The 26,103-nt window shown below is 40.0% G+C and overlaps 1 protein-coding gene across 2 annotated transcripts in view; it reads left to right on the top strand.

Annotated features, from left to right (window-relative positions):
• Positions 1–26,103, top strand: part of FAT3 (FAT atypical cadherin 3) — a 621,620-nt gene that overhangs the window by 502,028 nt on the left and 93,489 nt on the right. For both annotated transcript variants that reach the window (XM_037011586.2, XM_073215899.1), the window contains exons 8-10: positions 7,090–7,229; positions 20,136–20,411; positions 22,788–22,998. In XM_037011586.2, coding sequence (XP_036867481.2) covers positions 7,090–7,229; positions 20,136–20,411; positions 22,788–22,998 — 627 coding nt within the window. The remainder of the gene's footprint in view (positions 1–7,089; positions 7,230–20,135; positions 20,412–22,787; positions 22,999–26,103) is intronic.

Genomic DNA, 26,103 nt, shown 5'->3' with positions numbered 1-26,103 from the left:
TACATGACCATCCTCATTCCAAGCTTTAAACTCCTTCCCCATCTGCATGTCATGCATTTGAAATGGGACCTCTTCTGATCCATGAAAGATGCCTCTTGTTTCTGCATCTTCTCAATAATTTTCAGCTCATTAAGTTATGATCTTATGCAATTTCTTCTTTCTTGGGGAAAAGGGATGGCATATGTGTATCACCTGTTGGTCTTCACTGTCACCCTGATCATTCCTTCACTGCCACCCTAGTTGGAGTCACAACATGTGTCCTGATGCCAGGCCTCCAGGGGCATGTGCAGTAGTGATTTCCTGCAAACAGCCCAAAGAAGAGTATATTTGAAATACAATGAGCAAGAAGGCTCCTGCTGTGCTGTCCCAAGCCCTGCGAGGAGTTGTTGTCCTCTCTCATCAGCCACCAGTTTATCTCCCTCCCCACTGGACACTCCAGTTTGCAAGCACCTCTACAGCCCCAACGCACTGCTTCTCTCTCGTGCATGATCCCTACGTGCAAGCTCCCAAGCCAAGGCACATGCCACTACCACCCCCCACTGCGCCAGGAAGCCCTTGCCTGTACCCCATTCCAAAAATTCTCCAAACACATCTTTCTCTGGCACTCAGTCTGACCAGCCATCTGCTCCCAGTTATCCATGTCAGTTGTGCAGTTATTCAGCATTCTTGCATGTGTGTGTGTGTGTGTGTGGATGTGGGATTGCGTGTAGGTAAGCGTGCCTCGTAAACTGTGTGTAACCTTACATGCATGCTTTCCAAGTTGGCATTATTAATGCTGTTGTACATTTTCATTTGTTTTGATCCTATCTCCATTCTTAACCCTCAAGGTCAAGGCCTTTTTGTCTCCTCCTTCCTTCCTCCTGCCAATGCTTCTGTTGGTGTTCACCTGGGATGAGTGGAATAAATTACGGTGACTGATGGAGATGCTCCAGGCCGCCAATGCGTTAACCCTTGATGCCTCCTGAGACCAATCCAGAGTCAGAGTGACTTTCCATTGTACTCCCAGCCACAGCAACCACCACACCTTTGACAAAATGAGAACTAGCCAAGAAGAGAGGGGCCGTTTACAAATGAGAGCCCCTGGAGGAAGTCCCCTTAGGCTGCCCCCAGTACATGTCCAGGAATTATTATCAAAATCATAGCACCCGTTTCCACATTTCTCCATCTTTGTGCTTCTAAATGCTACCCTCTTCCCATAGGATCCTCTCTGTTTCAGGGTGCTGAGATATTCTCTTAGTGAAGACCTCTATTCCAAATGCTTCCATGACAGAGATTTTACTGTAGATCTTACAACATCTAGTTGTGCTTCTCCTCCAGATTGAATTCACTGGGCCAGATACCCAAACAGAACAAGATTTTATTTCCATCCCCACATCCAATTAGCAACATCTTGAAACAGCAACTCTTTATTTCACTATAAAAGTGAAATATTTTCACCAAGTGCCAGTTACTTGCAATATTGATAATGTTATACCTTCCACCAAATCTCCCTTTTGAAAAATCCTTCCTAATCTAACAGAATCTTTTTTTTTGTTTTTCAATCTGCTGACAACATCTTTCCCCTTCTCTAAAAAAACCTATTATTTTCTCTATCATATTCAGATGTTTCTCACTTCCAAGATTTCTTGCTTTTTTATCCTTGGCCATCAAAATTCTCCTCTTTCTCTCCCTTACCTCCTTACTTAAGCATCCTCTTTGGCCAAGCCAAAGACAGGGAACAATGCTTCTCAATGCCAAGAAACTTAGCAATGCTGGGAAGACACACGAGGCATGTAATGTTGGCATGGATCACAAATGGGGCCTCAGGTGTAAGCAGAGGTCTTCCCTAGGTAAATACATTCTAGCTGTTCCAAAGGGAGTGAGGATTTGTTTCCATTTCAGACCTAGTGCACTCAGACACCTACACAGGCACTTGAGGTTACAGAGGATAACATCCTAGCCTAATACTTACAGCTTACAAATACAGTAACAAATGAATTCTCCACAAGTAAGCAGACATCATTTTTCAGCACACTTTTTCCACTGAGAGTATAGTCCCTCATTTCCATATTTCCAAATCTACCCAATTCTTGTTTAACTGCATTCCTTTTCCTCCCACCATAATATGAATACACAAAAACCATGTGGCACTCAAGAATTTGTTCCCAAGTCTAGACCCCTGTAGCAAGGATCTGCCAGTCACTTTCTTGTACCTCCAAAGAGACCCCTACTTATGATATCACATAGCGAGACTCTCTTCAGCTTCCAGCAACAGAAGCCCTCCTTGTAACCCAGTTAAGGAAGCGGTAATTAAAAGGAAACATAATAAAGTTCAGCTGTTCTGTGTTTAAAAAACAGCCCAACGCTCAGCATGTTCCTTCTCTGTGTTAAAAGGGAGAGGAAACGACGGGAACAAAAATAACCCATAATCCTTTGTGACTTTATCACATATCTCCACACTTCTCAGGAGGTTACGATTTCAACTCAGAGCTCCTTGATTTACATACTCTCCAGTGTGCATGCAATCTGGTTCGCAGTTCATTCTCTGCATCTTCATCCCAGTGGCAAATATTTGTATTGTAAAGACCACCATCATTACACACTTCAAACAATTCCTCTTCACGCAGTGTTTGGCTGGGCGGGGGCAGGGGGTGGGGGGAAGCTGCCACTCAATTTTCTAGCTTTTCATCCCATAGTTAGACTAGAAATACAGTTTTTCTTGTAGATAATAAGCACCTAAAATACCTTCATTTTCTTTGAAAGTAATTCTCTGATGTTGCAAGCTAGTGCAAAGGTCCAGCTCGAACTGGAATACCTTTCTGTATGGTAGGTACATAAACACCACCTTGGCCCTTGGTTGGTCACAGATTCCTGCAGACTTGGGTTCTTGGTTCCTTCTGTCCCAGAAGCTCACTCCTGCCCGTCTTGGACCTTGTCCCCAGTGTAGCCATCCCTTATCAGGGTTGGGACCAGTGGGCAAGTTAAATTCTTTGATAGCACCAGCCGCAGCCCTGTTCTCTGACTAGAGCGTGGACATGTCCGGGTCTTCTCTAACCAAGTGGCCATTTTTCTTGATCAGAAAACTTCCCACCCCTCCTGGGAGAAGCCGTGTGTGTGTGTGTGTGTGTGTGTGTATGTACTATTCCACATACAGCTGTTCCTCCGTCGAGCTGACACTTACCCAGAGTCACTCGATTGACATCAAACACCTTCCTTTGCCCCTGTTCTGAATTCTGTCCCTAATTTGATCCCAAATAATCCTCTTTTCTCCATAGCAACTCAACCGTCCATAGAAGCACATAGGAAGAGATTTTAGGAAAATAATAAAAAACCTAAACAACACTTTATAAATTAATTGTTTTAAGGAAATGAATTTTAAGCCAGATTCTAGAAGGGATTTTCCTTCCAACCACTGTTTCCAGACCTCCACCCTGTGTCTCCTGCTTTCCTCGTAAATAGACATTCCAGCCCCATACTGTGCTTGCTTCATTCCAAGGCAGAAAATTATTCGTGATCGAACCATAGCTGATGTTTAGCATTTTTCCTTAAGTTCAGTGTACACGCTGAACTTGAATGAACAGCTTGCGAGCGACTCTCTTAATTCATTGAGATTCACAGCTCAGCGTCTTTGAAGCTCCTCACGTAACACTTCCCTCTTGGTGACGACTAGATTTGGGTTGATACTTTTACAATTACGCACAAAGTGGAAGGGAATCATATGCTAGGGGAGATGCCTGGAAGCTTCTCTAAAGGGAAAGTGCTGTGATATTCACCTCTGGCTCCCGTGGACAGATGCTGATGCTCTGTACCCTCCTTTCTAGACTAAATCATGGCCCAACACCCTGCTGCCCAGCACCGTCAAGCAGTAGCCGCTGGGTCAAAATGTTTTCATTCTAGTCCCATTTTTAAAGCGTTTGAGGACATTCCCCAGTGCTACATTTAACTTTAATATCCAGTAGAAACCCAGCCCTCCTCTCCTGCTCTTTGTTTACTCTGTTGCACCTGTCATGACCGGCACTGGTCACGGAGAAATGTCCCTGACATGAATTGTCTGTTGTGTGGGCTGTTCACAACCTTGCTTTTAACCACCTCTGCCGCACACCGGACAGCAATGCTCAGGCTGTGACTCCTCTTATTTCCCACTTTGTCGAAACTCAGACCAGCTCGGCAGTGTCCTCCCTTCTCCCCACCTTTTGTTTAGCCAAACGCTGCTGCACCAGCTCTCCAGGCTTTGCATGTTGTGTTACTGGCTCTGAGGAAGCACATCTTGTTTAAAGGGAATGCTGCTAGTGAGAATGGGCTCCACTGGAGAGTCTCACCCCAGATGAATTGGACATGGTTGCCTGTGAAATGAAATCACCCTTCAGGCTAAAAGGGAGCCTGAAAAATGAGCCCTGGGGGAGAGATACAGAGTCGTTGACGAAATGGGAAGCTTAAGTGGTAGGTTATTAAATTGTGTGAGGGTTGATGGTGAACTGCTGGTCTAGATTCTGTGTCCCTTGTCAGAAATTCATTTCATAACTGAGGGAAGGTTTGGGGACCCTTGATTCACATGAAATCTCGGTTTAACTAGGAGCGGATGCCCTGGCAGTGATTATTGGAGGCTGCTGACCATCTTGATGGGCTGAGAGATATGGCACAGTTTCTCTAAAATGCACCTTGACCTGCTTCCTATTTGTCTATCTCCCCTACTGTTTATGATTTCTGGTCCAGAGTATTTAAAACAGTAATGTTGAATGATGGAGACACACACACACACACACACACACACACACACACATGCACGCGCTGGAAAAGAGAGAACTGTAACAACATTACAACCATAAAAACATCCAAAAATGTGTTTTTTTGACATGAACATTGACTAATAAGAAAGCACACAACCTATATGCTATACATAAAATATGTAGATTTTATGCCACCAAGCACATGAAATAAATATGTATTTCTGCAGGGGGCCCTGGGGCAAATGACAGTCTCAGGCAGCATGGGATAGGATTGCCCCATTTACACAGTAACTGAAACTGGAAATCGTTGCTTGCCTGGTCTCTAAATTTCCTTTTCGTTCATTATTTCACTCATAACCCAGAGACAACCAAGGTTTTATCATTTCTGTTTTGACTTGACCTCCAAATTTCCACCTTCTAAAATCATTGACATTGAAAGATGACTTCTTCCCCCACCCATCCACACACACAAAAAAAATCATGGTCTTCAGAATTAAGAAAGTAAACATCCTAGTCAGGAAAACATTCTAAAAATGATTTCAAATGTGATTTAAAATATGATATAATACCCACCAGAAAGAGCTTGAGACATTGTGTGCTAGTCTTTTCTGTCCTTCCTTTGAAAGTTTCCATGGCAAAATTTTTTTCAGTCATGTACCACTTGATAGCAAATGATTTTCCTTTGCTCATTAGGATGGTTATTCAAGACACCTGCATCAGCCTTACATTTTAGCTCAGGCCATTCTCAACCTAAAGCATTCCCTTTGCAAGAGACACGGTAGCCTCCGAGTAACTTCCCTTTTCAGCCTGGATTCCTCTCCTTTCTCCTTATCCTATTCTTCAAAAGACTTTTTTGGGAGATAACATTTACCCCTCCTCAGTAAATCAAAGATATTAATTGGAAGATGAGTCTCTTTTCAGATGAAATTTTTGAAAAATATATCATCTCCAAGCAATTCTCTGGTACCTCCTGTCTTCATAACTTTAATTAAATGTCAAGGGCAATTAACATTCTTTCTAGCAATTAAATAATCTTAAGTGTATATGACAGCTGCAAGCAATAAGTATTTGAAATATATATGATGAGGGTTTTTTTTTTAAGTAAAACAATCTGTTTATTTTGTGTCACTGTACATCAAACTCCAGTAATTCAGGTAAAATTCTCCTTTCCCTTAACCCACCTGCCCATTTGCAATTGTAGTATCACAGAAACTGTGCATGATATTGCTCATTGATTAGCAAAATGAAATGCAAAGAGGGTTGGATATAAGAGAAACCGAGATTTCTTTTCTAAAATATGAAACTCAATAAAGGCATTACCTGATGTGCTGATGTTAAATTACTGTCCAAGAACAAAATTAATTGACATCATGAAATTTCAGGCTGAAATAAATAGAGCTTGTGAATATATACTGATATTTAATTAAAATCATTGCAGCATTTAGGTTCCCTCCCCTTAAAAAAATTTTTTTCATTTTGGGAAAGATCAGAAACTATACTTACAGTCCCAAAGATGGAAACAGCTACAGCAACATCAACAAGGCCTATGTTATCTTAGTTTAGGCACATTATTCACATATTATTTTTTATATCTGGTATGGGGTGGGGGTGGGATAACATTTTCTAAACTTCCATATTAATTGTTTTGTAAGTTACAAAAGCCAATGTTTTCCTCTACTTTTTTCCAGATTTCATTTTGTAAATCACCCATAGACTTTCTACTTTTTTGGGAGAAATATAATTCACCCATATGTACCCTAAATATGTATAATTCACACTGTCAAGATGGCAAAAAAGTATTTCTACAAATATCCCAACTTGCAGATAAAAAATTTTTATATGAAATTAAAACATTTTTGCTTTTTCTTATTTTCTAGTATTTATCATCTCATTTCTGACATTGAATTGATATCTACTTGAGGGAATCTGAACTCTACCAACCAAATGTTTACCATCAATCCTGAAATAGATTTGTGGCTCTACTCATTTTTGTTAATAATATTTAGACTTTATTTACTTAGAATTTAATCTACTTTGAAAAAGAAAAAGAGCCTAGAAATTCCTAGCACAGAAGCTACAAGGAGTTTAAGGGCTTTTAGCTCTCTAAATATTTTATGGAGTCAGTTTATGCTTCACTACTCTAACATTAGTGCTGAGGTTTCTCTTTGCAGTACATTCCTTTTTTGTGCCATTTGTTATGCATTGCAGAAGCTGTGTTTTGAAATATGAATTAAGGTGGAAATAAGAAGTCCCATTTAAGATGTATGAAATTAAGCCATAGGGATGTCTGTCAAAAAAATATATTTCTATATAAGGGCTTGAAAGCTATATGTAGTAACTTCTCAGATATGCTAATTTTGTGTTGTTTTTGTGAAATCATCAGGGGGGAATTTTGACAGCTCCTTTGATGCAGAGAAGGGTGTCGGGACCATTGTCATTGCAAAACCTTTGGACGCAGAGCAGAGGTCCATCTATAATATGAGTGTAGAGGTCACCGATGGGACAAATGTTGCTGTCACTCAGGTAAGAGGTTAAATCACTAAACAGGAATGCTGAAAGGTTCAAGTCAGGGGTGCGAGCAGTTAAAAAATACGTTGGAAATAGTAAATTATGATCATGAAGTTCTAGTGTGTAAAGAAACATCATATGAGAGAACAACCTAGAGAAAGGACTCTATCTACAGTGTAATGTAACTTAGCTGCCTCTTTTTAAGAAATCATGATCGTTCATGCATCAACAAGTTATGTTTATTTGATTCCTGATCATATGCTGTTTCTCTCTTTAACAACAAAGTCCGCTTTCCTTGAACTTACAAAGAGCAGGACATCTACATTTGTCTGAGTTTGCACACATGATACCCTTCACCTCATCTGTTAGTCACAGAAAGTTAGAGCTAGAGAATACTGGAGTCCAAATTTAATACATTTTACAAACTACCGTAAGATGAGTGACATATCCAAGGCCCAACAGTCCTAATAAAGAATAAGGACTGAGATCTGGGTGTGCTGCCTCTCATCTCTTGTTCTAGCCTCTTCCCCAGTGGTTCTTTATCCTGACTGTGGAGTAGAATCCCCTAGTTGTGGGGGGGCAGGTGATGGTAAAACCACTGAATCTGGACCTCACCCCCAGAAATCCTACATGATTCCAACATGCAGCCAGGGTTGAGGGCCACTGCTTATACTCTGCTACTTGAGTGCTTAGAAAAAGGCGTTAAGAACAAGGAGAAAAATCTGTGGGTGAGCCCAGCACAATCATATATATCAGTATGGGCAGATATACCCTAAATATGAGATTTTTTTTCTTTTATATCATAGCCCCAGGGACCGTAGGCTAGTAAAGGCAGAGGACTGGCACACTCATTTCCTATAATCCCTCCCTCCCTCCCCCCTTCTCTCTACCATTCCTATGACCCCAGAAGGCATCACTAATTGATGAAGATCCTTTTTCTGCTGAGCCCAGATGTGTCCTCAGAATCCTTCTCAACACAATGCCTCACGTAGTGCAGATGAAATTTTTTAAGTGTTGATTTATCTAAAATGTGATGTAAGCTTTTGTAATTATGTCATTTTACAAAGGGGAAGAGGAGGAGGAATTATGTGCTTCTCTATCCAGCTGCCTCTTATTTTGAAACTGTTTCAAAAATATGAGACTCTTTCCTTTGATTCTGTTGGTAATCATAGAAGGGTGGAATTTTAAGAAAGCAAAAGGATTTGTTTTAATAGCACCCTTTTACTTCTCATTTGAATTAACCGAAACCCAGAAAGAGGGAGTGACATGCACATGATAAGGGAGTCAGCGTGAGACGACTCTTGATCCTTCAAACGTGTCCTTTCCTGGGATGACTATAGGACCCCACTTCCCTGAGAGAGGCCCATTTATACCTGTTATGTGGGCATGATTATTAATAATGTACCATCCACTCTTAAAATTGCCCCGATTACCCAGTCACCCTGTCTTCTCTGTACTGCTCTAGAGTACTTTCAGAACTAAAATATAGACACCTGGAAAGGACATCGCAGTGGAGATGCCGTGGGAATCACACAGTCTAGAAGCAAGCCCCAAAGACTAATACAAAACAGCCCACCTGCACTATTGCTAAGTCTTTAGTGCTGATTCAGTTGGTAAATTAGCCCTGTATTAGAATGTCCAACCGTAACTTTTTAGCACCATTTAAAAACACAAGACCTAGTTGAGTAAAATTCAAATAAAGCATGGAACCATATTCGTTTCCACACCTTTCACCAGGATTTTATAACAGTTGAATTAAATGGTAATTTGGTGTACCCAGAATGTTACAGATACATATTAAATATTTTTAGAATGAGTCAATGGATAATAGGTACACACCCATCAAGGCCTATACCGCAGGTGGCTGGATTTACAGAGTGCACAACTGATTCACATTAACTGAAGAAAAAAAATTATCAATGAAACTGTCATTTTGGAATTTCATTAGGACCAGATGAGACATGATTTACCAGTATTTATTCCACAAATATTTCTTGAGTTCATGCCATGTGCCAGGAGCTGTACAGATGCCCGAGGTCACAGTCATGCAGAGTTTTTAAGCCAGATAATTGAGTTTTTAAAATTAACATGGAAGCCTCTATTACTAGATTTTGAATGCACACATGTTCAAGCCTTGCTCTCGTGGATTTTATTTCAGACTCATGTACAGTTAGACTTACCTCCAGAGCAGCTGGGAAGGAGTTTAGAGATTTGGGTTGAACTTGGAAGTTCTCCTTGGCAAGGCCAAGCTAAGTAGGTTAACAAAGGGTGTCAAGAGATTTTCGTGTTAAAAGCTTCAAAGTCATTCTGTGCCTCCAGGGCCATCACCTTCTCGGGAGTAAGAACTAACAGTTTCCAAAGTGCTAACTTGCACGTCATTATGGTTAGCATCAGAAAATCATTACTCTGTCCATAGAGCAGAGTTTTAGCCTAAATACCCCACCAGCCTCTGCCAGTCCAGGCCTCTGCTCACACTGACCACACCTCTTCTGGCAGTAGTGACCAGAGCAGTTCTCTGAACTACTCAAAGCTCTCGATGTCAAGGACATTGTCCAAAAGGATGTTTTGGGAAAGAAAAGGTACTCTAGTTTTCTTTTAGGAACTATTAAAGCACGCCGACCCATGACCTTAGGCTACTTGGTGATTCCACCATCAAACAAATATCCTTCACCATATAACTAAATAAATGTCCTGTAGCCCCAAAACACCCGTTCAGTTTTCCCATGGGAACTTTTCTTTACTTTGTTCATTTGGAATCATAAAACATGGTGTGATACAGGCTTCAAATCAGCCAGCAACAGCCTGTTGCATTTTACTTCACAAATGTCAAATAAATCAGAGCCTCGGGGATCTATGTGTCTGCATGAAAACCCTTCCTTCAATCTGTAGTTTTGTCCTGTTTTCCCAACTCACAGGATTCTTGGGCCTCAGAGCCATAATATCTGGTGATGAATAAACATCCTTTTCCTCACTGAAATTCCTTAGCATGCATACAGAATGTAAAAAAGTTCTGTGGATTTCAAGTTATAAGGCTTCAAATGTACTACATGCAAGACAAACCATCCTAGCATTTACAAAATCTGCTGGCAAGATGGACAAGGGCCTCCGTATAAAATAGCTAGATCATACATATTTCTATTCTTAGGTTTTTGAGGAACCTCTGTACTGTTTTCCACAGTAGCTGCACCAATTTACACTCCCACCAACAGTGCAGGAGGTTCCCCTTTCTCCCCATCCTCCCCAACACTTGTTATTTCTTATCAGTTTGGTAACAGCCATTCTGACTGGTATTAGGTGGTATTTCACTGTGATTTTGATTTGCATTTCCCTGATGATTCATGATATGGAACAACTTTTCCTGTCTATGGGCCATCTGTATTTCTCCTTTAGAAAAATGTCTGTTCAAGTCCTCTTCCCATTTTAAATAGGGTAATTTGTTTTTTTGGTGTTAATTTTTATGAGTCCTTTATCTGTTTTGGATTAAACCCTTGTCAGATATGTCATTTGCAAATATATTCTTCCATTTGATAGGTTGCCTTTTTGTTCTGGTGATGGTATCCTTCTGGTGATGGTATCCTTCTGGTGATGGAACCTTTTTAGTTTGATGTAGTCCCATTTGTTTAGTTTTGCTTTTGTTTCCCTTGCCTAGGGAGACATAACCAGAAACATAATTGCTAAGACCAATGTCTAAGAGTTTACTGCCTATGTTTTCTTTTAGTTTTATGGTTTCAGGTCTCACATTTAGATCTTTTATCTATTTTGAGTTTATTTTTATGTGTGGTACAAGATAGTGGTCCAGTTTCATTCTTTTACATGTAGCTGTCAACACTATTTATTAAAGAGTCTCTCTTTTCCCCTTTGTATTTTCTTGCCTCCTTTGTCATAGATTAATTAATCATACAAGTGTGGATTTATTTCTGGGCTCTCTATTCTTTTCCATTGATCTATGTGTCTATTTTCATGTCAGTATCATACTCTTTTGATTACTGTAGCTTTGTAATATAGTTTGAAATCAGGGCATGTGATTCCTCCAACTTTGTTCTTCTTTGTCAAGATTGCTTTGGCTATTTAGGGTCTTCTGTGGTTCCATACAAATTTTAGGATTATGTGTACTAGCTCTGTAAAAACTTCTATTGGTATTTTGATAGGGATTGCATTAATTCTATAGATTGCTTTGGATAATATGGACATTTTAACACTGTTAATTTTTCAAATTCATGGGCATGGTATATCTTTCCATTTACTTGTGTCATATTCAGTTTTTTTCATCAATGTCCTAAAGTTTTCAGTATAGGTCTTTTTAAAGACCTGTTAAAATTTATTCCTAGGTATTTTATTCTTTCTGATGCAGTTGTAAATAGTTTTCTTAATTTCTTCTTCACTAGTTCATTATTATATAGAAATGTAAAACAGATTTCTGAATATTGGTTTTGTATCCTGCACCTTTACTGAATTAATTTATTAGTTTTAGAGCTTTTTAGTGGTCTTTAGGGCTTTTCATATATAGTATCATATCATCTGCAAATCATGACAATTTGACTTTTTTCTTACCTATTTGGATGCTTTCTATTTCTTTTCCTTGTCTGATTGCTGTGGCTGGGACCTCCAATACTATGTTGAATAAGTGGTGAGAGTGGGCACAGGATGGTCCCATTTCATGGGTCTTTGACAGTCTTCTGTTTGCCAAGCACCAGCCAATATTTTTGAGTGGTTTTTGTATTCCAAGAATTATCCCAAGTTTTTAAAAGCTTACTCCCAATTTCTACACATATAATTTCAGGGAACAGCAGCAAATGGTTCATTACTGGTCCCCCAAATAGCATTGCCTTAGACCAAAGAATGAATAGTACTAAACAGAGAGGTTTAAAACTGACACCTTGGTTCCAGTTATGTGCCTTCCTGTCTAGATCTCTGCCCAATCTCCAAATCCAACTGCCTTCAACAAGCCAATGTAAATCAGGACCTGGTTGTACAAACAAATTAAACTCTTCAAGAGATTTTTGGATCCTGAGAGGTCCTTAAAGTTCATGAAATTGTTGATAAGTTTTGTTGTGTATGTATGTTTTTAGAGACTAGATGCTTAGTATTTACCATGTTTCCAAATGAGTGGCCCAAAAGTATTTAAGATAAACTCCTCAACACTTTCATTACTCAAGAAACTCTGGTTTAAATGTCAACATGCACTGGTGTTTCAAAGCACTGTTGTTTTGGGATAAGAAAGAGACTAAATTTGTCTACTGAGGCTCTGTATAGCAAATAGGAGGTTAGCTCCTTAAAAAAAAATATATATATATATATATATAGAGAGAGAGAGAGAGAGAGAAATAGAAATAGTCTAACTGTGAAAAGGACACTTTTAAGATGGCGTCCTGGGGAACAGGGGACCACCTGTGGCCATTAAAATGTCTCGTAGCCAGCCATACATGCTGCAAAGAGAGCAAAATCCCCCAACCCCATCATAGCCTTCGCTTCAATCTAGTGAATTTATGTGCCGCAAAGACACACATTACCAAGAATGAGAAATTATGAGCTGTAACAACCTTCCCATACATCTACCAAACCCATTTGAGCTGTGCAGCATCTTTGCAACAAATGTAAACCCTTTGGGAGCTTGGCTCCTTCAAAGGAGCAGTGGACAAAAAATCCATAGTAATACGTAGCACCTGATATTTGCATAACAGCTGAGCAAGGCTCATTCTTAAGCTTCATTTCCCTGCCACCCAGGAGTAGTTAAATCAAGTGTCTTCATTATACTCATTTTTCCGGGGAGAAACTGAGGCACAGACTGGTTAGGCAAACCCCCTTAGTGCACACACAAGTGCAAAGGTACAAACCCATTCTTCCTTTTCAAAATCAGATACCACCTCAGGAACTTTCCCACACACATCTGTATATACGAGCCATTCATTGAATTCATTAGGGGCAGCACTGACCCTGAATCACGTGACCTAAAGTCAAGTCTTCCCTTTAACTGATTGCTATCTGTGTCACCACAGAAGGTAGATCTGTCTCTGTGAGACTCCATTTCTTCCGTATTACAGAACTAATACCTTACATACCTCATGGGTTACTGTAAGCATAAAATATTATGAGATATCTTCAGATCTGTGACATGCTGGACACGTGCAGATTTTATTATCACAGTCTTGTTCTCAACTTACATTTGGAATAAGACGTCTGATCGCTATAAAATACTATGTGCATGACTTTTATTGTTATTCCTGAAAGACAGCAGAGCTATCCATGCCCAAATAATAATCTAGAAGTTGCATTGATTTGATTCAGGGATTCATGATAGGTACTTTGTGATTTTAACATGCATTTCTTATTCAAGTCCTGCTTTGATTTATAAAGATGGTGAAAATCAGCTTGTGTTTGTATGCACCACAGCCAAATCTGAGATTAAATATCTCTTTCAGGTAATCTCCACAATTCTTAAGCCCCATGAAGTCAGTTAATTGAGACTGGCCACAGACTCTTCTGCCAGGGCATCTGTATTCACTGGGTCTGGGAAGTCTGGGACCTGCATTCGGAAGGTTAGCGTGGCTCTCCCCAGTCTTGAGCATTGCATCTCTCTTTTGTCTGTGTTGGGAGTTCCTAACTGGCCTCCTCTCTTAAAAAGCACACTTTACCTTGAAGATTTGGACTTCTTATCTTATCCTTTCCCTCCACCTTGCACCTGCCTAAAAGGCAGTGGGGTGGTAGGAACAAATAAATCACTTTTGCTAAAGCTCTCCATGATTCCCTAGATCAAGGGTCTCCCACGGGACACTCCCCTCATCAAGAGTTTTCTTCCCTCTGCTTAAAATGTCAGGTCCCTCTTAGCAGGTAAACATGCAATTGGCTCAAAACTTCCTTGTGTATTCAGGTTAAGAAAATTCTGGAACAAGGGCAATTATATATAGAGATAAAATAAGACAGCAGCCACTGCAATAGGAGACATACTATTAAAAGAAAAAAGATAAAATTTTACTGCAATTGATCTGTGCCTGACAGCATGAGGAAATCAATTGTTGGAAGTGGATTCCAATTTGAAAGGCAGTGGTGAACTTTCTGTTTAGAATAATCCTATGGTGAACATTCCCAAAATGAGGATGGTCATGTCGGTGATCTATTTTGTGTAGGATTTCTGTATAGCAAGGTAAACAACATTCACACACATATTTGTTCACATATATGTTATGTACCTTAACAATGTGTATATAGTCTAAGTGCACATGGAAATAATATAATGGAATAAATGTAGAATGACTATAATGGAATGAATGTAGAATATAGACCTAGGTTTGAGTCTGGTTTTGCCATTGTGATTTTGGGCACATCCCTTAACTTCTCTGATTCTCATTTCCCCACTGGTAAACTACAGAGAATAACATTTAAGAAGCAGATATGATACAGATTTATAAACTATAAAACAAGCACAAGCTAACATGATTTTTCTACTGATACATTCAAAAGCAGAAGTTGTAAGCAAGCTCACCCTTGAAATCACGACTCTAGGATGTTTTAAACAGGGTTTTGAAATGCCAACAGAGGCAGAACAGAATTTCAGTAATTTAGGACTTAATTGGTTCTAATAAAAGACAGAGGCTTTACCCCACAATGTGCCCCATGGACACTTCATGCCATGAGTTTTTGTGAGGCTGAGCTTGGCACCTACCCAGACTCAGCTTAGACAAGCCGGCAAAACCCCAAGTGTTTATGGTGGGCAGCACTGAAACCAGCGCTGAAGAGACTTCCTCCATTCAGGTTTCTTCTGCTTTGATTCCATTGTACTTCCTAAGGCCTTTCAATTACCATTTTGAACACAACATCTTTGAGAGTTACTTTGCTTTGTTTGTTAGTTCAGGAACTCACAAATAGCACCAACTGTGGGAAATAAAAAGTAAACGAGGAAAAGGAAGTCTTTTACAGAGAAACCCTTGTTCCGACTATAGATTAGGCTTAGCAGAAAGAGGCAAGCTTTTCAAGAGCACATCAACTTTAAAACTTCATGAAGGTCAGGGCAGTCTTGCCGGCCTGGAAAAGCTTTTTTATCCCATTAATATAACTGCTCTGTGAACACAAATATTTTAGCATCTTGACTAAATTAACATGAACTTTTTAAAGGAAATAATTGGCATTCAGAGAACCTAGTATGGCTTTCCAAATGCAGTGAAGATGAAAGCAATATAAAGCAATGCAAAACTCTATACGCACACTCCTCAACCTTTTCCTACCATTCATTGTAGGCAAAGCTTATCCCCATGTCAGGCTTACTCCCCTGGGTGAATTATCCTGGAATAGAGGTCTATTCTGCCATTTTCCTCTCCCTCAAAACAGCGCATCTGCACCAAGGTGAGGGATGGTGCAGCTATTTATAAGAACAACTAGAGTCTGGTCCCATTTATTTTTAAATAGTAAGTAGTTCTCTAGAATGCAGCCAAATGCCTGCATATTTTTAATGGAAAATAATGTTCCCTATTAGTCGGGAATAAGACAAGAATATCATCATTTCCAAGACTGTTTAACATTGCTCTTTATGTATTTAGCTAAAGCAAGTAGTTAAGATAAAGCAATTTGTGTGGTAAGAATTGTAACGGAAGAAGGTAAAGCAATCTCTATTTGCATATGGTAGAATTACCTATTTGAAAAGCTTAAAAGAATGAATGGAGAAACTACTGCAAGGGATAGGAAAATTTAGTAAAATAACAGGTTATAAATTTAACATACAGTAACCAATAGCCCAAATATAGAACGCCCTCCAAAAAAAAGAAGACACACAGTGAAAATATATAATGGAAAAAGGAGACCTCATTTAGAATAGCACTTATATAAACAGTAGTAAGTGATCAAAACCTACCTGAGGAAAACTAAAACACCCCTAAAAAACAAAACAGGAGATTTGCACAAATGAAAAAAGATGAACTGTGTTCTTGGATAGGGAGGCTCCATCATTAAAAAAAATCATTTCTTCCTTAGTTAATGTATACTTTGGGCATGATCCCAATTTAAAATGCCACACATTTTTGTCAAGTGCTATACAAACTGATTATAAAGTTCATTTGGAAGAACAAGCAAGAGCCAGGAAGCCCTGGAAAAGAACAGAGAGGGCCTAACTTTGTCAAGCAGTGGAAATGCACCATAAAGCCTCTGTAATTTGAACATGTTGACATTGTAGTAGGAAAAGACTGAGAAGCCAATGGAACAAAATAGAAAAGGCAGAGATGCACCATTTGCATATGTAACTTAAGCATACAATAAAAGTGGCCTCTCAAATTCATGGAGAAACGATGGTCTTCTAAAAAGTGGCATTAAAAGCTATGTGGAAATATATAACTGGATCCATTTGTCACAAAATATACCAGGAAAAATTCCAAGTGGATTAGAGATATAAGAAAAGAAACATATAAATGCTTTTTTAAAAAAATGAATGTGTTCACCTATAATCGGGAAGTGTAGAAAATGTTCTAAAACTATGACTTAGCATCCAGAAACAATCAAGGAAGAGATTGATATATTCAATTACATGAAAATAAAAAAATAAAAGCTTTTTGCCTGGGAAAAAAATCACCTTGAGCAAAATAAAGATAAATGACAAAATTGAAAACAAACTTGAAATTTGTGTCACCATGCTTCCAAAAATAAAGAAGGAAAATGCCATGTAACCCATAGAAGAATGAGTTGATATAAATAGTTTTAACAGAAAAAGAAACTCAAATGTCTCTTACACATCTGAAAAGATGCTCACCCTCACTCAGAGGGAAACAAAAATACACTGAGATGCCATTTCTTATCAAATTGGCAAAAAAAATTAAGTTCGACTATATACTCTGTTGGCAAGGCTCTGGGAACACAGTCAATTTCATTTATTGCTGTGAGAATGCAAGTTGATAAAATTTTTGGGGGAGGAGAATGTGGAAATACCTAGCAAAACTGTATGAACACTGGTCCTTTGATTCAGCAATCTGAATTCTAGGGACCCAAATACATGATAGCAAAAATAGGTAAAGACATGGGCACACAGCTCTTCACCGCACACTCTAAGAGCAAAAACTGGAAGCACCTTAAATGAACCTCAGGAGAGGACTGGTTGGATTAACTATGATGCATCTTCCCCATAGAAGAGGATCGCTGTACTGCTGTGGAGTGGCCTCCTGGTTATAATGCAGTTCCTCAACAACAACACTATTGACATTTTGGGTCAGATAGCTCCTCGAAGCAGGGGGCCACCCTGTGCATTGCGGGACTTTCAGCAGCATCCCTGCCCCCTACCCACTAGATGCCAAGATTCCGTCAACCCGTGGCTGCGACAACCCCCAAATGTTTCCAGACATTGCCATATGTCCTCTGGGGGGACAAAGTCATGCCCAGTTGAGAGCCATTGATACAGTGTTAAGTGGAATAGCATGTTGGGGGAAATTGTATACAATATATTTACATTAATGTAACAGATGGGTAAAACATAGCCTTAATTTTTTAAAATCCTTACCTGTAGAAGAAGGAGAGGATAGTGGGAAGTAGAAAGATACAGAAGCTATACTTCTTCATACCTTTTTAGTGAAGTTGACATTGGTACTCTTACATATAATATAAAACAAATTAAATGTTAAAAAGTCAAGTTTCAAATTTGAGAAGTAAATGGGAGCAAATGAACCTCTGTATGTATCCAGTTGGTAGCATATCTACATAGAGAAAAATACTAAGTGACTTAAAACATACTAATTTGGCTGCATATCCCCACTGGGATAAATCCCAAGGACCAAAAGAACTAAAAATATTAAATATTAAATTGTTTTGGATGCTCATAAGTGTGATGTAATTATGATAACAGTGTTAGTTGGTCATTCTGAGACTTCTGTGCATGTATTTCAGATAAAGCAATGGCTGATTATGATGATGTCATTGAGCATGTGGGATTTCAGCCTGGGGTTTTAGCTGGGACACAAATGTAAAAAGAATGAGATTAAGTAAAACCTAATTGTGAATTGGGAGTATCAGCATGAATTCATGAAATAATAACAACAAAAATCTTTGCTGACTCTGTCCGCTGGGAAAAATCTAGCCATATTAGCAAACCCAATAGGGCTAAGGATCCCTAGCCCCATTTCTAGCTAAAAGAAACCCATGCTTTTTGAAGAAATAGGTAATTCAGGACAGGGACAGGAAATGTATAAGGTGAACCTGGAAAAAATTACCAATAACAATTAGTAGAAAGCTACCAAAGACCACTAGGATTGTGTCCAAAGATATCAAGAGCCAACTTTGAAGAGGCTCCCACTAGCTAAGGGAAGACCACTTATGCATCAGTAAGTAGGGGTAGACACATAATCACATTGGATTAAACTCATGAGCTCATAGTGATGCGTATAATTAATACCTCATTGATCACTTCAGAAAGAACTGGAGAACCAAGACATTATTTTGAACCAACAAAGGGAAAGAATTAAGTATTTATTCTGTCTTTCCTACGTGAAACATACTTCACTGTAACCAAATTAACTGAAGTTTCTTCTTAGAACTATTCTAGCTAATAAATGAGGATGAAATCATAGAATTAAAGGATTATCATTTTGCAGTTTCCATGAATTAAAGTTATCTGTGTAATGATCATCAATATCACATAAGAGAACCAGATTCTGTGCATCTCAGGATGGACGTGCACTCTGTCACCCACGAGGGATTTTTGTCAGGAAAGAAAAAGAAGAAGAAAAAAGGGAATGGAATTGAATCTAATCAAGTCTCCTCGATCAAACTATCAACGTAGAAGAAATACAGGGGAAAGAGGGACACGCAGAACAAAACCATGGGGAGGCAATGAGCAAAATTCAAACAGCAGCACTTAGAGAAAATGGCACAGTTTCTTCAGTGCCAACAATAGCAACACAAAGGTTGCAAGAAGATAAGGGGAGAGCCTAAAACTTAAAAGATAATTAAAAGACATATCAGCTAAGTGCAATGTTTGAACATTATTTGCATATCCTGATTAAAGGAAACTAGCTTTCTTTTTACAAATATATGTAACACAGTTAAAAAAATTCCAGAAATATGAACACCAACTGAACATTTAATATTAAGGAATTGTTTTCTCTGTGTTAGGTGCAATATTAGTATTGTGTGTGTGCATAGTTTAAACAGAGTCCCAACCTTTCACAGATATATAGTGAAATTATATGATGGCTGGAATTTGCTTCAAAGTAGTATGGGGAGCAGATGGGGACAACAGGCACATGGATGAAACAAGATAAGCCATAAATTGATCATTGTCAAAGCTGAGTGGCAAATATGTGAGGGTTCTTTATTACTTATTTTCTTACTGTGATTTATATTATTTATATCTGCCTCAAGTTTTGTATAGTAAAATACTCTGTAAAAGAAATCAACCTGGGAATGTCATGTTTTAGCTATCACTAGTACCGGGATCTTTGATAGGCTCCTGGCTCCTGCAGGGCAGCGCTGTGCATGGACACCGCAGCTGAGAAGCTCTGCTTCCTCTGAAGATACAACCCATGGGCTCATTCCTCCCTTTCCTGTGCCTCTTGTTTGTTACTCTTCCCATCCTGTCACTGCCTCCACATTAAGTCCACTCTAAGCCCATAACAAGAACTTAAGATAATAGGAACTTAACATGCTAAGGTCACCTTGTGATCTCTTAAACTGTCCTCAAATAGTCCTGTGGAATTATCCCCCCCAGGGTGCCATCTCAGCTGTTAGATTAATAGTGGGAATATTGATCAGTTCATAGTTTATGTTCTGTACTGAAGTACTGGTTAATTATCAACCTCTAATTACAGCGTGTTTTCTCTTGAGATCTTCCTACATACTGAGATAGCTGCTGGAAGCTGGGATCCAAGGACATGGAGGGAAGAGAGAGGGAGCGGACCTCTGTTAGCAATGAACGAACTGGTATTAGTCGTCACTCTTGTCTTCTTTTAACAATAGGTATTCATCAAGGTGCTGGATAATAATGATAATGGCCCAGAATTCTCCCAGCCGAATTACGATGTGACGATTTCCGAGGATGTGCTTCCAGATACAGAGATATTGCAGATCGAAGCCACGGACAGAGACGAGAAGCACAAGCTGAGCTATACTGTGCACAGTAGCATCGACTCCATCAGCATGAGAAAATTCCGGATGGACCCCAGCACTGGAGTGCTCTACACGGCGGAGAGACTGGACCATGAGGCCCAGGACAAGCACATTCTCAACATAATGGTAGGTCCAAACTGTTCACCTGCTCTCCTGGCAGAATCACTGACCATTTGAGGAACACATTATAGTCTTCAGAAGTCCAGGGCCCTCACATTTTGTAAGTAGCCATGAATTTGGTCTTTCCACAGCAGGATTGTGTTGGTTTTTCAGATAGCGACTCCGTGTTTTTGCCAAACTGAAAGATGAAATGAGTTCTGGCTGCTCAGTAAAAGCTGCTGATAGACTGACTGAGAGGGAAGGAGCCGGCCCTGTTCCCATACATCTCCCAGGTTGTAATATCGGGTCATATCCAGAAGATTTTGAGGAAAAGTTTAAAAAAGATTCCTTGAGAAGTTAATCACAAGGGTAGTGATTTGCTCAGCCTATGCAATGCTCAGTCCTTGGAAATATTTAGAGAACTGGTATGCTACTTATTTCACTGTCCCCAGACCTGGTAATAAATGCTGACACACAGAAGAGATCTCAAAATACACTGAAGCCTGCAGGGAACATTACAGATAAATTTGGGTTCATGTGGCCTCCAAATTATATAAAAGTTGCTTTAGTTTTAGAGTGAAGTTTGCCTAGGTCACCTTATTGGGAAAGAGAGATGAATGAGAAACATCCCTGATTAGTTTATGGCCCAAAGTCTGTCCCTTTAACTATCCGAGAACCCTGTGCGCGATTGCACAGTTGCAGCCTAACAAACCCCTTGCGTTCCTTAAGACCAGGCAGGATGACGGACACTTCATCTTGCGTACTGACTGACTTTATGACATACTAAGGGGCCAATAATTCCCAAGAAGGTGAAAGTAATGTTTCACTGAGCGCTCCCATTCCTTCCCAAGTTTGGTAACCTTCCTGGGCCAGAGGACCCTGAGTACCATGCCAGCTGCTGTGGTTTGCAGGGGAGGCTCCAGAGAGCAGACATCAGGTCCAAACATCATTTAACAGATACTTCTCCAGCACGTACTATGTACCAAGCACTGTTCTAGGAACTGAGGAGGTAAAGGAGACACAGTCCCTGCACCCTTAGACAGTCCTCAGTTTCCATGATCCCAGAAGACAGCGTTCGGTTTCCTGCTTGGGTGCAGCAGGCCAGTCTGCAGACAGGGAGTTAACACCCCCACAGACTAATGCCAGCAACTAACTCTGTTCTCACAATTCTTCACATCATCTCTGTTCATTCTTTCCTTTCCTTAACAGACTTGCATTTGGTCACCCTGTACCACTTACCATTTATGTAACCGCGTATTCAGGGCAAACAAGTCCTTTTTGCTGCCCTTCTTCCAAGCAAAGCCATTGCAGTCATTTTGTGCATTCCTTCCAGGTCCTGTTTCTGAAAAGCCCTTTCCCTTTGATGGCTCTTCTCAGTACATTTTCTAATGTCTTCGCTTCTCTCTGAAGTCATGGAGCCTAAAATTGTACAAATGAAAAGTACACATTTTGATTAGTACTACCTAAAATTAGAGCAAAATCATGTGATCAGAGCTAACAAATCAATTATTTGCAAGCTCCTGCCATATGCACACCAGGGGAAAGTTCAAAGCATTCAGGCAAGGTTCTGTCACAATGAGGGCCTCTCATTTCATAAATTAAGATTCAGTTCTTCACCTTCCCGGTAATCAGAGCTCATCCTCAGTCCTGGGCCTTTGCACATATTGGCTCTTTTTGCCCGAACTGTGTGTTCCCCACCACCACTACCACCATTTTACCACTTCTACTTATTTGTCACCTCTTCCAAGGAGCTGAATGTTAGGTTCTTCTCACTACTCGCTCCCCTCGTAGCCCTTAACCACCAGGCCTTATACATGTCTGTTTATTGGTTTACGTTCCCCGACCAACTGTTAGCTTCTCCAGGGCAAGGGCTGCAGGTCTATCCCCTGCTGTTCCTCCAGAGTCAAGCCAGGGACTTGACAGATAATGGGTGACAATAAATGTTTGTTGAATGAATGAATGAATGGCAATTTCTGCATTGCATTCGTTAATTCCACTTGGTTTCCCCTTCAGAAGAGCCTCCAGCCCCCATTCTATTAGCAGCTGTATATACACAGATACCAAGGAGATAGTGGCTGAGGCATTGGGGGAAGGTGGGAGGCAGCAGGGAGGACAGGGGAAAGTGCTGGGTCTGATGTCCAGGCATCAGTTACATAGACACAGACTGAGCAGCATCAGTCAGGCACAATGCTGAGCAAGAAAGATATGGCCTCTACTCTCACTGTGTTCAGTCCTTGCCCTCCCTTGACAACACTACCATTTATTGAGAACTACTGTGTGCCTGGGACTGGGTCAAGCACTCCGTGTGAGTTACTTCATTTTGTTTGCACCACAGACATAGTCGAGTGAGTTCCTTTGCAGTAAAAGATTTTAGTCCTGCCGCTTCTTGTGTTTTGCCTAAAGGTCAGAGATCAGGAGTTTCCTTATAGAAGAAACTTGGCTCGAGTCATTGTGAATGTGGAAGATGCTAATGATCACAGTCCTTATTTCACCAACCCCCTCTATGAAGCGTCCGTGTTTGAATCGGCGGCTCTGGGATCAGCGGTGCTACAAGTGACGGCTCTGGACAAAGACAGAGGGGAGAATGCGGAGCTCATCTACTCCATTGAGGCAGGTGAGAGCCGTCGCAGACCGCAGCGTGATGCGTCACGTTCAACCCCCACTAGTATTTATCACCGTGTCAAATTCGCAGTTACCGCTGGAATGTCCCCAGATGAGTAGTTTGGCCAAGTAGCTGCCCTCTTGGTGTGAGAATGGTATACAAAGTTCGTGGCGTTTCTGTAGTATGCTTGCCGTCATTGACAGTGAGGAAAGAGTTTTGTTCTACTGTGTCATTCGCAGATTTTTCTGGCATGGAGAAGAGAGAAGAAATGGCTGATAAACTCAGTGGCTTTGACCTATGAGTCCACAAGCCATGGCCTCAGACTGAAATAACCAGAGTCTGCCGTCGTTTGAGGCCTGCCAGACTCTTCTGTGAATTACATCATATAGGTCTTTATTTACTTGCCAGTGGGGGAGCTATAGGCTTCAGAAATTCCTACATCCCCACAGTTTGTACACGTTCACTTCACTGGAGGCCATCAGAGTAGCCGAGTACTTGGTAGGGACTGACCTGCCTGCTTCACCTGCAGATGAATAAATATGAACTCTTGTTAAATTGGTTTTTCTTTTAATCAATTTGAATATCTACAAGGCAAGACCGTACTTTCCTGATGATCTGAAGATGCACAGGTGGAACATATTTATGAAAGCAGAGATGAGTGTCCAAGCAAGGGATAGGACTGTGAGCCCCAAAATTACAAAATATCCTTTATCTGCTCTATTTTCCCTTCCCCTCATCTGTCTTTTTTGAATATTCAAGCCACATATTTCCAAAATGTTCTGCAACATTATGTCTGTCGTGCATAAAGCCAAATGCTGTCTCCTTTCATGCCAGCACTGGAAAGCCTTCTTTCCTGTGATTTAAATGTGGAGCATTTTTGTAAGTGGTTGAATTAAAATATGAATGCTAGAATGACAGTTTTAGAACCAAAAAAATTATTAGAAAAAGAAAAGCCAACAACCTTTTTTTTTTAAGCTGATCCATCAAATAATAATCTGAAACTCTTTCCTACCTTAGCCATCCACATTTATATGAGTCTAAGCTAAGGTCTATACAAAAAAAAGAAAGAAAGAAAAGGTGTTGGTTCCTAGCAGCCAGATAACCTAAGCAAATTAGTTCATTTGTTTTCTGGATTTCCATGTAATTTCCTTTCAACCTAATGCCCGACCAGTACTTTTTAAAAAATGTTTTTTACATCTCTTCTTATCACAGGACATTTTTCTTAATTATATAATCAGTGTTCTTCTAGTTCCACAAATAACATAAGGAACCTTCTTTTAAGAAAACAAATATTTAAATAACATTACAGAAAATATCACCTAATCCAACAACTCTTCATATTCTTTCTACATTTTTTTCCTAATCACGTTTTTTTCTTTTCCCCATATTCATTTATGCATATACATTGTTTCATTTTGTTTTCATTATTTCCATATAGGGTTTTATTTCTACCTTTCTAACAACATTTTCTAAGCATTTATCTGTGTGTCTACTTGCTTTTTATATTTGATCTTTGTCTTTTATATAGACAGATAGTTTTTGAACTAACTTAGAGGTTGGCAAAGAGTAAGAGTAATTTGAAAACCATATGAAAACACTGGCTCCATTGTCTTTTAGCTTCCACAGACTACAGCCTGGTGCTGGACATAGAGAAAGGAGCCAATGATTCTTTAACAGTTGACAAAAACTAGAGAGAAAAGTTATTCCCTTAAAACATCTTGTATGTAGAAAACTCGAATTTCCAGAAACCCTCTGGAATGATTGGTATCCTGGAAAATGACTTTTGAGTATATGTACAAAAAGCTAATGAAGTTTCAGTGTAGACAGTAAATCTCAGGTGGTCCCTGGGTCTCTTCACGGACAGACAGACCTACCCTAGGCCTGGATAGGTCCTAGCAAAGCCAGTTTCTTCCCAGATGGTGAAAGGAGAGGTGGATCCCACAGGCATCAGCATTTTGTAGCAAATGAAAAGTGGTTGTGGAATGTATGTATCACTTAAGTTCTCTCACAAACCTCAGAGAAGCAAGATTTTACTCTGTTTGTGGGTGGGCCATAAATTTTCTGTCTCCTTCCTGGCCTCTCCAATAACTGCTGAAGCTTCTTATTTTCGCCCAAAGGGCTGAGGTGGAATTCTAATGCAGAACCTCAGGTCTTACATTTAGTTCAGGTGTATGTTTTATACCAACAGTAGTTCCTGGATGGCTCTGAGACAGGACAGGACAGGAAAGACCAGGACTAGGAACTGAGTTAGGATGGGGGCTTGTCAGATGCTAAGACGCACACAGATAGAGAATTAAAAATCTTTTTTATTTTTTAGCTCTATCTCTCCTGTCAATCATTCAACAGATATTTATTGAGCACCCTCTTTGTACCAGGACTGTGCTGAGTACTAGATAAATAATGATAAGTAAGATGAGCACAGCTTTTGTTCAGCTGCCAGAAGTCTGGAATGAAGCCGTAGATTCCAAGAAAACAAGCAGAGGTTAATTTCCAAGGACTCAAGTGTAGCAGGAGAGAATGAGCAGGAACTGGGTTCTAAGAAAATGGGATGGTGTTGTTGAAGAAGGAAAGCATCAAAAAGCCCACCTGGGACCTGAATATGAGCACAGCCGCCTGGAAGGGTTCAGTAAGCTTGTGAGCGGCCATGGGACAGCAGGGTTATGAAGTTCGATTTGAGGTCAGAAGCTGACTCCCCTTCATCGCTGATGTGTATGACTTGCTGGGTATTAAGAAATACGCTGAGCCTAGAGTGAGAAAGGACTTAGCTCCAAACTCTGCTGTAGGGCACCAGAATCAGTGACCCCAGAGAGACTTGGCTCTCTGGCAGTCACCATTCAGAGTTGCATGTTGGTATCATTACTGGAAGGTGACCATTGCTCAGGTGTCTCTGTATTTCCCTCCTCTGAGATGGTGATGTGAAATATTCCTGCCTCCTTGCAAGGGCCTATGAATCAAATCTTGGATTCAGACTCAATTCCATGGTGCTATCTATTAAAAATTTACAAGCTTGCTCATGAGATCATGGAATTTCTTGTTGTGATCACAAAAATGGTCATGTTTAGGAGGCAAAGTGGAAAACCATACTGACATCAAAGACACCATTGTCTGTATTTATTT

The sequence above is a fragment of the Manis javanica genome, chromosome 11, assembly GCF_040802235.1.
Source record: "Manis javanica isolate MJ-LG chromosome 11, MJ_LKY, whole genome shotgun sequence".
NCBI classification, from domain to species: domain Eukaryota; kingdom Metazoa; phylum Chordata; class Mammalia; order Pholidota; family Manidae; genus Manis; species Manis javanica.
The sequence above is the reverse complement of the archived record's forward strand: the minus strand, read 5'-3'. Positions and strand labels throughout refer to the sequence as shown.